The following is a 12,548-nucleotide window of genomic DNA, read 5'->3' as shown; positions in this document are numbered from 1 at the left end:
CTGGGCATTGATGTTTCCATATGTAGTTAGATGCAACCTGTTAGGATAACTCGCCACACTGCATATACAGAAGTTTCTCAAAACTTCTATTGACATGCCAAATCTACGCAAACTTCAAAGAAAGTGCAGGTGTTGTTTTCCCCTTCTATGTCCTAGGACTGATCCTACTGATACATTAATGCCAATAACCCTACAGACGAAGCTACTGACCCTTTTTATCCCTGTTTCCCCAATGAAGACAGGCTCATGACCTCTGGCTTCTTCCTCTGGTGAACAATAGTCGGCTCTTTGGTTTTGTTAATGTTGAGTGAGAGGTTGTTGTGAGAGCTCAGAGAGACAAAAGCCACCATCACAAATGCAAAGGCAATCAATACTAGGAGATGATAGAATTCATGGAAAGCCTGTGAATTATTCCAACTTTAAGGGTATCTGTACTGTTACACCCTTCTTGCAACACCACAGCAGTGGATGGTTCAATACTGAATGATTGCTCACAGTGGCCCTCTCTTAACTAGGACAACCTTCTATTCAGACACATTTCCTCTCAGGCCTATCATGACATTTCCTTTGTTCGTTCCATCTCTTCCACTTCCCTTGTTTGATTTTTCACATTTTTCTTCTCATTCCTAATGAAAAGTCTTTGACCTGAAACATCAACTTAGTGTCTTCTTCCCAGATGCTGCCTTACTTGTTGAATAATTCCATATCTGTCTGTTGTCCAAAACTTGTATTTGGATGAAAACTCGCATTGAATCCCTTTGTTTGACTTGCAAACTTGGGATAACCTGAGTTTTGATAAATAATCATTTCTAGGATTCAACATTGAAAATTCTCTCGTGTCTGTCAAGCAGTGAAAATATTTGCATAAAATAACATGAAGAAAAAGCTGTCGTAGTAAATGCTTTATGCCTAATTCAATTATGAAAAATGCTCGAAGCAATGAATGAGAAATTAGTTTGCAAACTCAAAAAGTTTCAATAAAAATTGTTTTTAATTGCTTCCATAACCTTGTATATGAAGGGCACTCAGTACTCATTGTCCAATTATTTAATTGCTACTGTGCTGTCTTTACGACAGTTATTTAGTTTATAATATTTTCGCTTAGTAATTCATTCAATAGTATTTTCTAGTTAGAATTAGAAGTGTTTAAAGTGTATTCATTGCATGTAAAATATATCGGCATGCGATGACGTCACATCCGGTTTCGCCGCGTCTTGTGGGAAAACACCGGTTTGAAATCAGCGCGAGGGTGGGGGCTTTCCACGAGGCTCACCTGAGCACAAGCAGTTTTGCAGGCATGAGAAATCACAGTGAGAGCAACGCTGTAAGTTAATAGATAATCGATATATTGAACTAAGATGTTAATGCTGATCCTGTTAGAGGTAACGACGGTAGATAATGTTTATGCTTTCGTTAGTTAAAGAGTCGCGGATAGTTTGCATGGAAGTGTATTTAAAGTAGTGAATGGAGCAGGTAAACTCTCCCTGTATACTGCACCTTAGTGTAATGTAGTTATAGTCACCTTTGCAAGTATTTACACTTGAAATGTGATATTAAGGAAGGAACAAATACTGTATCAATCCTGTATTGTTTTATCAACAGTTTTCACCATATGTTAATGTGAAGAGTGAACAGTAAATGGTTAATCTTACTGCGATCTGGTTCTTATTAACTGTGGTTTATCCGGACGTTAAATTCGGCGTTTCGTTACACCCGAAGGAGAACGTTACAGTGAAAAAGCGGCATTATCAGGTGTTTCAAGTGCTGCAATGTCAGCTCAATCCAGCATCAAGTCGACGCCGCCCAGCGACAAGGGCAGTAAACCGACATCAAGTAAGCCCACCCAGGCGTTAACAGGTGTTCCAAGTGCTGCAATGTCAGCTCGATCCGGGATCAAGTCGATGGCGCCCAGCGACAAGGGCAGTAGAACGACATCAAGTAAGTCCACACAGGCAAGAGCCAAGGCAGAAGCCGCCAAGGTGCGACTGCATTACGCCAAACAAGAGGCAGTTTTGAAAATGAAACTGGCCACCAAAGAAGCCGAAAAGGCTGCCAGACAAAGAGAAGAGGCTGCCAGACAAAGAGAAGAGGCCGCCAGAGAAGCCGAAACCCAGTTGGAAATGACAAAAATATCGACAGAGTTGCATGTGCTGCAGCTAGAAGGAGAAGGAGAAGCTGCCAGGGTGGAAGCAGAGTACATAGAAGAAGCTGAAGGGTCGCGTGATCTGACCGAAACAAGTTCTGCTTTGGAAAGGACCAGACTGGAACGCACGAGCGACTATGTACAATATCAAGCAGACAGGCAGGCTCGTCTCCCCTCTCCATACCTATTCGATAACTTCCCCAGCTACGAGGAAGAGAATTTACCCTCGCGGCCCCGCGATGAAGTCAAGAATGAAAGAGCTGACAACCGATATACTTTGACACCAAAGTTACAAAGTTCGATGTGAAGAGACGCGGAGGTTGAATCCAGGATGGCAAATTCCATGAGAAACGTGCGTTCTCAGTCATACGGGCGCCAACGTACTTCTCCAGCCCGCATGCCGCTTGCAGCCGATCCCACGCTGCAGTATTTAGCACGACGGGATCTCGTCACTTCGGGACTGTACCAGTTTGACGATAAACCCGAAAATTACCGTGCTTGGCTCTCCACATTCACCAACGTGATTGACGGGGTCCAGCTCAGTGCAACCCAAAGGTTGGACCTTATGGCGAAATGGCTGGGGAAAGAATCACGCGACCAGGTGAGACGCATGCGTTCAGTGTACATCAACAAACCTGAGCTAGCCTTAAGCGAAGCGTGGGAGAGACTTTGGGAGAGATATGGGGCCCCCGACATTATTGAAGCGGCGCTATATCGACGTCTGGGAAACTTTCCTAAGGTGTCAGCCAAAGATCACTTTAAGTTAAGAGAATTCGGAGATTTACTCATGGAGATCCAAGGCGCCAAAGAAGATGGCTATTCAGCTGGTTTAGTATTCCTAGATACTCCATCCGGGATTAGACCAATTGTGGACAAACTTCCATTTGGGCTGCAGGACAAGTGGCTGACTGTTGCCTCAGAGTACAAGGAAGACCACGATGGTCGATTTCCTCCCTTTGAGCTCCTCACTAGGTTTGTGTGCAAGGAGGCGAAGAGGCGAAACGACCCTAGCCTTGTAGGTCCAGGAAGCAGTTCGATTTACACCAAGCCAGGCAGATCCGTTTCGAATGTTTTCAACATTGATAAACCCGTGTCAGTGCTCAAGACCGAAGCCCTTACAACTAACAACGACCCTGGCAAGTATTGTCCATTGCATAACAAACCTCACCCCCTGAAAGCATGCAGAATGTTTAGGGAAAAACCCCTTGAAGAGAGGACGGCTCTTCTCAAGGAGAAAAGAATATGTTTTAGATGCTGTTCCTCAACCTCTCACCTCGCCAGAGAGTGTACGATCGCCGTGAAGTGTCCGGAATGTGGCAGCCCAGATCACGTCGAGGCCATGCATCCCGACCTGTCACCACAAACCGAGAGCGCTCCTTCACCCCCACAACAGGACGGCGGGGAGGGAGAGGCTCACTCTAGGTCAATAGCTGTCAGCACGAACTGTACAGAAGTTTGCGGTCAAGCTCAGTCAAGTCGTTCTTGTTCCAAGATCTGCCTCACTAAGGTGTACCCTAAAGGAGCCAAAGACAAGGCCATCAAAGCCTATGTGATTCTGGATGATCAGAGCAATCGTTCACTAGTCAGTCCAGAGTTCTTTAAATTGTTCAACATTGAGAGTGAGCGGTTCCCATACTACCTCAAAACTTGCTCAGGCAACATGGAAACCCAAGGAAGGAAGGCAGAAGGCATCCAGATCGAGTCCCTGGATGGTAAAGTCGTCATCTGTCTCCCTCCGCTCTTAGAGTGCAATGAAATCATGAATAACCGCGCTGGGATCCCGACACCAAGTGCGGTGCTACACCAGCCGCATCTCCACCACATCGCCAAACACATCCCAGAACTGGATCCGAAAGCGGAAATACTCCTGCTATTAGGAAGAGATGTTATCCAGGTACACAAGGTTAGGCAGCAGATCAATGGACCACTCAACGCCCCCTTCGCGCAACGTCTGGATCTGGGCTGGGTGGTGATAGGAGAGGTGTGTCTCGGTGACGTACACAAACCGATGGTTAACACACTCAAGACCAATGTGCTAGAGAGTGGCCGCCATTCAATCTTTCAACCCTGCCCGAGTGTCCCGTGCATCAAGGAAGCACAACAAGGCGTTAACAAGCGCGAGGCAAGCGACGAGTCGCTGGGCCAGTCAGTCTTCGCTCTAACGAAGTATGACAACAAACTTGCACAATCAGCTCAAGATACCATTTCTTTAAAAATCAAAGACACCAAGGTCTTCAGAGATGAAGCAAATAATGGGGTTGCCCCATTGCCAATCAGAGAACCACGCCAGCGCTCACCAGATAACAAAGAGCAGGCAGTCAAACGGTTCACGTCCTTACGGAAAACCCGGAAAAGGAAACCTGAGATGCAGCAACGCACCCGATTGGCCCACGAGGTACTGTGCACCCTAATGGCAGAGGTCACAGCCATTATAAACGCACAATCATTCCTACCTGTGTCTTCTGACCCAGAAAACCCCTTTATACTTTCGCCATCAACGCTCCTTACGCAGAAGGCAGGAGCACCTCCTCCACCAGGAGACTTCTCAGACAAGGATTTGTACACAAAGCAATGGAGACAAGTCCAGGCTCTGGCAAATCAGTTCTGGTCCCGCTGGAGACAGAAATATCTACCCTCGTTGCAACAGAGACGAAAGTGGACAGAACCCCGTAGGAATCTTCAAGTTGGAGACTTAGTCCTGCTCAGGGACAAGCAAGCCACCCGCAACAGCTGGCCAACGGCCAGAATCACTGCTACATTCCCTAGCGAGGATGGACATGTCAGGAAGATCGAATTGAAGACTACCGACCAAGGCGATGTGAAAATTTACCAAAGGCCAGTTACAGAAGTTATTCTACTTCTACCCAATGACTGATTAAGAGACTAAGTTTTGTACTCTGCTCATTGTGACCTTACGAAGGTCAAGCGGGGAGTGTGCTGTCTTTACGACAGTTATTTAGTTTATAATATTTTCGCTTAGTAATTCATTCAATAGTATTTTCTAGTTAGAATTAGAAGTGTTTAAAGTGTATTCATTGCATGTAAAATATATCGGCATGCGATGACGTCACATCCGGTTTCGCCGCATCTTGTGGGAAAACACCGGTTTGAAATCAGCGCGAGGGTGGGGGCTTTCCACGAGGCTCACCTGAGCACAAGCAGTTTTGCAGGCATGAGAAATCACAGTGAGAGCAACGCTGTAAGTTAATAGATAATCGATATATTGAACTAAGATGTTAATGCTGATCCTGTTAGAGGTAACGACGGTAGATAATGTTTATGCTTTCGTTAGTTAAAGAGTCGCGGATAGTTTGCATGGAAGTGTATTTAAAGTAGTGAATGGAGCAGGTAAACTCTCCCTGTATACTGCACCTTAGTGTAATGTAGTTATAGTCACCTTTGCAAGTATTTACACTTGAAATGTGATATTAAGGAAGGAACAAATACTGTATCAATCCTGTATTGTTTTATCAACAGTTTTCACCATATGTTAATGTGAAGAGTGAACAGTAAATGGTTAATCTTACTGTGATCTGGTTCTTATTAACTGTGGTTTATCCGGACGTTAAATTCGGCGTTTCGTTACACCCGAAGGAGAACGTTACAGCTACTGAAACATTTGTAGAGGATGTGTACAAGGCATTGTAGAGGGCACCAGATCACGTTGGAGCAGGGTATCCATTAGCTACGCATTTTCCTGCAGTTCCATACTAGGATACTCTGAAAGTGACTGCTAATAAACATCACAAAGAGAGGTAAGAGACAGCTGGAACCTCAAGTGAAATGTGATCTGATTTTTGCAAGCAACAGGAATGACTGAGAAAAAGAATAAAATAGCATTAATTCAAGCATTGGAAGTAGGGACTGAAAGAAAAAAATGTAATAATTCCAGCTCTATTAAGTATAATTTGCCACTTGAAGTAATAAGACTCCATGATCTCAATTAATTCAATTCCTGTGTTAGAGAGGATCACAACAACGATCTTATCTTTAGGAAGGTACTTGCTCTGCTAATCACTCAACACTCTCCACTAAGTTTAATGTGCAAATTAAGGAAATTCTTGAAAATAACTGAAGCTATTTGGGGAGAAAGTGGCTGAGGGCAAGATTCTACTTGCACAAGCCAAGCAACAGAGTGGTGCAAATCAAACAACAAATTCTAGCAGTTCCCAGTTCACAAACAATCTCTGACGTTTATAGTGGGTTTGTACTTTGATATGATGCAGGTTACTGACACTTCGGGTGACTCTTATTGTTTCAATTCACCCCACCCAGCAAAGATGAACCGTCTTCCTCGCCGCCATGTCACATTCCACCTCAAAATGAGCGTAGAAGTTGTTCAGCGCATCTGGGAGGGAGACATCACCCACACAATCAGGTGATGTTGTATTGTAATTGGTGATGCCCTGGATACCCTCCCACATGCGCCACATGTCGCCACTGTCCTGGAAGTGGCTGTGGATTCGCTGGGCATGTGCACGCTTTGCCCCTCTGATGGTCCAGAACCCTCGCTGTTGTTAGGGCTGCCTTGTCGCCTGCTTAGGACTCAATGAGAGGATGTTTTTCCTAGTGGGCGAGTCTAGGACCTGAGGGCGCACCCTCAGAATAAAATTCGTGCCTGAGTATTTAAAATCAAATCCCTGCCCTAGATGTTAATTTGAGACCCAGAACAAAGTACATTAGTAACAAAGATGGAGTAACTATGCTCCCAGTGGCCACTTTATCGGGTAGTTCCTGTACCTAATAAAGTGGTCACTGAGCGTATGTTCATGGTCTTTTGCTGCTGTAGCTCATCCACTTCAAGGTTCAACATGTTGTGTGTTCAGAGATGCTCTTCCTCACACCACTGTTGTAACATGTGGTTATTTGAGTTATTGTCATTTTCCTGTCAGCATGGACCATTCGTCATTCTCCTCTGACTTCTCTCATTAACATGGCATTGTCATCCACAAAACTGAGGCTCCCTGGATGTTTCTTTTGTTTTTCACACTATCCTCTATAAACTCTAGAGACTGTTGTGCTTGAAAATCCCAGGAGATCTGCAGTCCATTCTGATGTCTGATCTGAACAACAACTGAACCTCTTGACTATGTTTGCATGCGTTTATCCATTGAGTGACTGATCAGAAATTTGCATTAACAGACATGTGCATCAGTTTACCTAATAAAGTGGCCACTGTGAGTACATTACCAACTCTACTGCTTTACAGCATACAAACATTCAAGTTTTCTGGCCTCCATACATTGTCTTCAGTAATTAATTGATACAATGCAGGACTGGGAGACCCTGGTGAAACCACAGATCAGTTGTGGACCTGCAACCAAGTTTCTCCAATTGGACAAAGCAAACACTGCAGTGGATATCAACAGTTAACACAAGATGGAATCTGCCCACACTGAAAGAAACCCCTGCATGCAGCATGATGTTGGAAGGATTTAACTGAAAGTTGAGCAAGGTAGCATAAGTTCATGACACAATTGGTAGTATGACTGACAGAGAGTGCTGGACAGTGGCATTGAAATGCAAACACTGCCCTCCATTCTGTAAGAGGTCTGATAACTCATCAGATTATAAAACATATCCCAAAGTTCTGATTTTCCTGAGGTACTTAGTCCCACACAACTATGCTGCAATGTTCATTACCATAGTGCCTTATATTACAATGCTTTACGTCTAAAATTTACCTCCTGTTTTCTTCATAATGATGACTGACATCCTTAATAGAAACATAAGGCTGTTAATAACCAAAATTCTGTCAGAAACTATTGCAGTGAATTTTTTTCCTCTTTATGAGTGCAAGACGAATGCCCCTGGGTTTCTTTTTGGATGAGTCAACGATCTATTAATAAGCCGTGTGCATTAGCTTGGCGGCTGGATTAGCTGCAGGGATTTCGGTGGCGTTGGCAGGTCCAGAAAGCACTAAGAATCTAGAGTTTGACTGGAGTCATGTGTAAACCAAATGAGAGAAGTTTGGCTTGTTCTCTCCCCCACGGGGTTGTGAGTCAGATTATGAAATCCTGGCAGTGTGTATGGTGAATTGTTCCACTGCCAGCGCACAAGTTAGCCAATTTTATTGAATTCACTCCCCTATATTCCCTCAGTGGGATTTAAATTCATGACCTCTTGTCTGTTTCTGTAGTATCATCATTACTAACCCCACTGTTTTTAATTAACATAACTGAAGACACATTCTGTTTTTGTATCCAATTCAGGCAGCTCTCCAACCAAATCAAACACATTTGGAGACTATAATTGAATACAGGAAATCAGGACATTTCTTAGATTGTCCCGATACTTACAAAGGTCTCAAAAGTCCACCCACCAAAACCCACAGGACTCATTTTACAATGTGCCTGTCAGCAATTTCCACCATGAATCCTGTGGTTAGTGTTAGGCTCCCTAAGTGATCTGACAACAGCATCACGAGGGGAGGATCTACCATCCTCAATATAATCTGGGACTAATCTTTCATGCTTTTGGTAGTAAGGAACACAACCTGGGCCTTGATGTGATGTTTATTGAGATTCAAGCAAGGAAAAAGCACAACTGGATAAATGGCCAAGGTTAATTTACAAAATGGCCACACATGGGTTTTCAGAACGACGGAATCGGTGTCATGGCAGCATTTGCATTCATGGGAATATGACAGCTATTTTAACTAACTTAGTGATCTATCAGGAGTGAGTGAAGGGCAGGAACCCATTAATATTGGAGGTTGTCAGAGGAATACCAATTTTAATGCAACTAGTCTTCAAGTTTCTGCACTTTATACAAGTTTGATGGCCCTTTAAAAGCAGCATATACTACAGAAACTAGTTTGAACTTGATATAATGTTGTAGACTTTGCTACTATATTGAGAGGTATTGAGTAGAGCAGAGCTTGATCTCTAGTAATCTAGTAATAGCCCCCTCATTAAAATTCATATGGTAACCAGTGTGAAAGGGCTATCCTGCTTTAAAATAAACATGCATCTTCCAATCTGTAATATGAAGTTCAGTATCTGGAATGTTTGCACCCCCCATAAACCATCCCAGCAACTTGGCTCGAGGTGTAGGTTTTTCACGGAGATAAGCTGCCAGGTGAAGTTGTAAAAGATGCAATCACAGCATTGAAAAAGCAATTGTAAATTTCCTTGGATAAGACAGACATAGGAGAATACGAACTCCTATTTGTGTAAATAGATATTACCGTCATATGGTTGAGGTGAGCGAGAAGGGGTTTTATCAGTTCTGTACACTCAAAGGCCACTTTATTAAGTATACATGCTCAGTAATAGATCCCTAATTAACCAATTATGTAGCAGCAACTCAATGCATAAAAGTATGCAGACATGGTCAAGAGGCTGTTGTTCAGACCAAACATCAGAATGTGGAAGGAACGTGATCTAAGTGATTAACAGTATCTCAGACTGTTTCTGACTATCTCAGAAACAGTTCTGGGATTTTCACCCTCAAGTACCTCTAGAGTTTACAGAGAGTGGTGAAAAAAAAATGAAAGCATGCAGTGATCAGCAGTTCTGTGGTGAGAATGCCTTGTTCATTAGAAGGGTCAGAGGAGACTGGTTCAAGCTGACAGGAAGGTGATGGTTACTCAAATAATCAGGTGTTACTACGGTGGTGTGAAGAAGAGCATCAAATCTTGAAGTGGATGGGCTATAGCAGCTGAAGGCCACACTGGGATTCTCTCCTGTACCTAATAAAGTGACCACTGAGTGTACATTGCTAGGATTCTGTGTTTCTATGGATGTACGAAACAATGAATAGGCCTGAAGGGACATAAAACTGTATGATTATGTCAGAATTAAATGTAATCCCATCTAATACTCCCTTTTGTCTTTTCAAACAAAAGGATTTCTGTCTAATACCCTTTTATTCTTTCAGCACTGAGATATAGCTAACATAAAATATATACATACATTGAAAATGATTATAAACCAAATGAAAGATATTCAACATAAACATTAACTCTTTGTCCCTCTCCACAGATGTTGCCTGACTTTCAACGAGTATCCAGCAGTCTCTGTTCTTATTTTATATTTCCAGTGTCTGTAAATATGAACAGAAAATGCTAGATTCTTCTTCTTCTCAGGATGCCCCATGTCGGCTACCCCGCAGAGTGTTATACGGCCAGCTACATCATGGTCATCGCTCAGCTGGAGGGCTGAAGAAATGCTATAAGGATCAGATGAAGAATGCTTTAAGGAAGTGCAAGATCAGACCCGAGGACCTGGAGGATGTTGCTGCTGACCGTAACACTTGGCGACAGCTGTGTCGGGACGGGGTTCATATTCTGAAGATGGAAAGAACAACCAGAAGTCAGCAGAAGAGAGCCAGGAGAAATGCAGCCATGGTTGCCATCACCACCACCACCACTAACACATATACATGTCCCACCTGCAATATAACTTGTGGGTCCAGGATAGGACTGTATAGTCATCAAAGATCTCACCGTTAAAGGAGTGGACATCGTCATCAGATTCCGATGGACAACCAAAGAAAAATCCAGCATTCTCTGTTCTTATTTTGTATTTCCAGTATCTGTAAATTTTTAAAAAGCTTTCCATTATAGATCTAGTTTATACCTGGTTGTTAGAGATATTTTTGATCCTCTCACAGGTTTTGGTGCTGTATCAACCTTCAAGAAATGTGGTTCTGGTTTTAAACCCAGGAGCCTAGACCGCTGCTCCCAGCGTATCGAAGTATAGTGGTTGATTTGCAGGAGAACAGCCTGAGTCTGAGGCCATCCGTTCAGTGATGCAAGTTTAATTTAAATTCAAGTGGCAAAGCAAAACCAGATTTTGAAGAAAAGCTAGTTTTGGTAATGGAAATAATCAGATCGCCAAAAGAACCCATCTGCTTTATTGATGCTGCTCAGTAAAATGACATTTCTCATCTCAGTGTGGTCTGGCCTGCATTCCACTCACAAGTGTAGTTGACTCATAACTGCTTCTGAAATTAGGGACAAGAAATACTGGTATTGCCAGTGACGTTCATAACTTGTGAGCTTAAAAACAACTTAGGTCAGCATTACCTCCAGAATCTGGTTTCATTATCACTGGCAAACGTATTTCATAAAGTTTGTTGTTTTGTAGCAAGATAAATAGTGGCATTGTGGTATAAATGTTAAGATAATAGAATGCATAGAGGCAACACAGCAGTTATTGTAGCTACTGTTCAGCTCCAGCATTCTGGGTTCAATCCTAAACTCTGGTGCTGTCGGTGGGCTGATTGAACGTTTTGTCTGTGATGTGCTTCCTGCAGTCTCTCTGCTTTCCTCCCACATTCCTAAACGTGTCCCAATGGGTAGGTTAATTGCTGTTGAAAATTACCAGTCGAATAAGTGGGTGGCAGGAAAATCAGGGAGCTGTTGCGCAAGTGAGAGAGACTAGGGATTCAGGAAAATACGCAGTATAATAGGACCCTGAGAACCAGCATAAATTTATTGGGTCAAATGGGCTCCTTCAGTGCTGTGAAAACAAATATGAAATTGGCCCAAGGCCACAATACTTTCTACCAACAATATTTTACCTCATGTTTAGGAGACCATTAAATTGCAAAAGCAATTTGGGATTCATACACAATGAGGCATAAAATTATAACACATCAGCCAAACTGAGGAATCCTTCACCGTTTGCAGGCCCCGATAAATTCTTCACACAACTAGTTATTTTCACTAAGAATAGAGAACCATCACTCACCTGGTCAGCTTTAAAATATTGCAATTAAAAAAGAACTCACTGAGGAATCTGGTAATTCATATGCAATTCTTGCAATAGTTAAAATTGCTATATTCTGTAATTCGTCAATGTTATGTTATGTTTCCTTGGAAATAGCCTAGTGCATAACAATTTTATTAATCTCCTTCCTCCCATTGGTCGAGTGCAAGTTTATAAGGTCATTTTTTCTAATTTCACTTTCCATTATGCAATTAATTTCACTTTAAGTTTTTCTCATAATCATTGCTGATCGTTCAGATAGTGCATCCCATAAAGGGATCTAACCTCTGAATGATCGACAATGCACCATGTGATCCATTTGAATGTAATCCTATAACCTCAAGATAATAAACACTGCAGTTTATTATCTTGAAATTACAGGATTATAGTTGAGTGAGCCACATGAACTAGATGGGGTGAATGGCCTGTTTCTGTGCTGTAATATTCTATATCTCAATGATGCTGTTTGCACTGAATGAATTGTCACTATTAATTAAAAAACACATCAGTATCCATATTAAAGGCCATGGCATTACTTCAGTTCACTGATCAGATTGGATCGGAAAATGAACATTTCACAAGTACTTCAGTGCTGATTAGAAAATTTTAAAATGATTAAAAATGGAAAATCTTCCTTTAAATGCAAGATGTTTGTGTTAGGGTAGGGAGAGATGGGAAAGCGCTAGTAT

The 12,548-nt window shown here is 42.6% G+C and overlaps 1 protein-coding gene across 1 annotated transcript; it reads left to right on the top strand.

Annotated features, from left to right (window-relative positions):
* Nucleotides 1–2,474: 2,474 nt before the first annotated feature.
* On the top strand, nt 2,475–10,143 carry LOC132387698 (uncharacterized). Its single transcript, XM_059960062.1, has 2 exons — nt 2,475–5,898; nt 10,129–10,143. The coding sequence occupies exon 1, from the start codon at nt 2,475–2,477 to the stop codon at nt 5,016–5,018; it is 2,544 nt and encodes an 847-aa protein (XP_059816045.1). The 3' UTR covers nt 5,019–5,898; nt 10,129–10,143.
* The last annotated feature ends 2,405 nt before the right edge of the window (nt 10,144–12,548 follow it).

This window comes from Hypanus sabinus, chromosome 2, assembly GCF_030144855.1.
Source record: "Hypanus sabinus isolate sHypSab1 chromosome 2, sHypSab1.hap1, whole genome shotgun sequence".
Lineage (NCBI taxonomy): Eukaryota > Metazoa > Chordata > Chondrichthyes > Myliobatiformes > Dasyatidae > Hypanus > Hypanus sabinus.
Note: the sequence above shows the minus strand (reverse complement) of the source record. Positions and strands in the feature narration are given on the sequence as shown.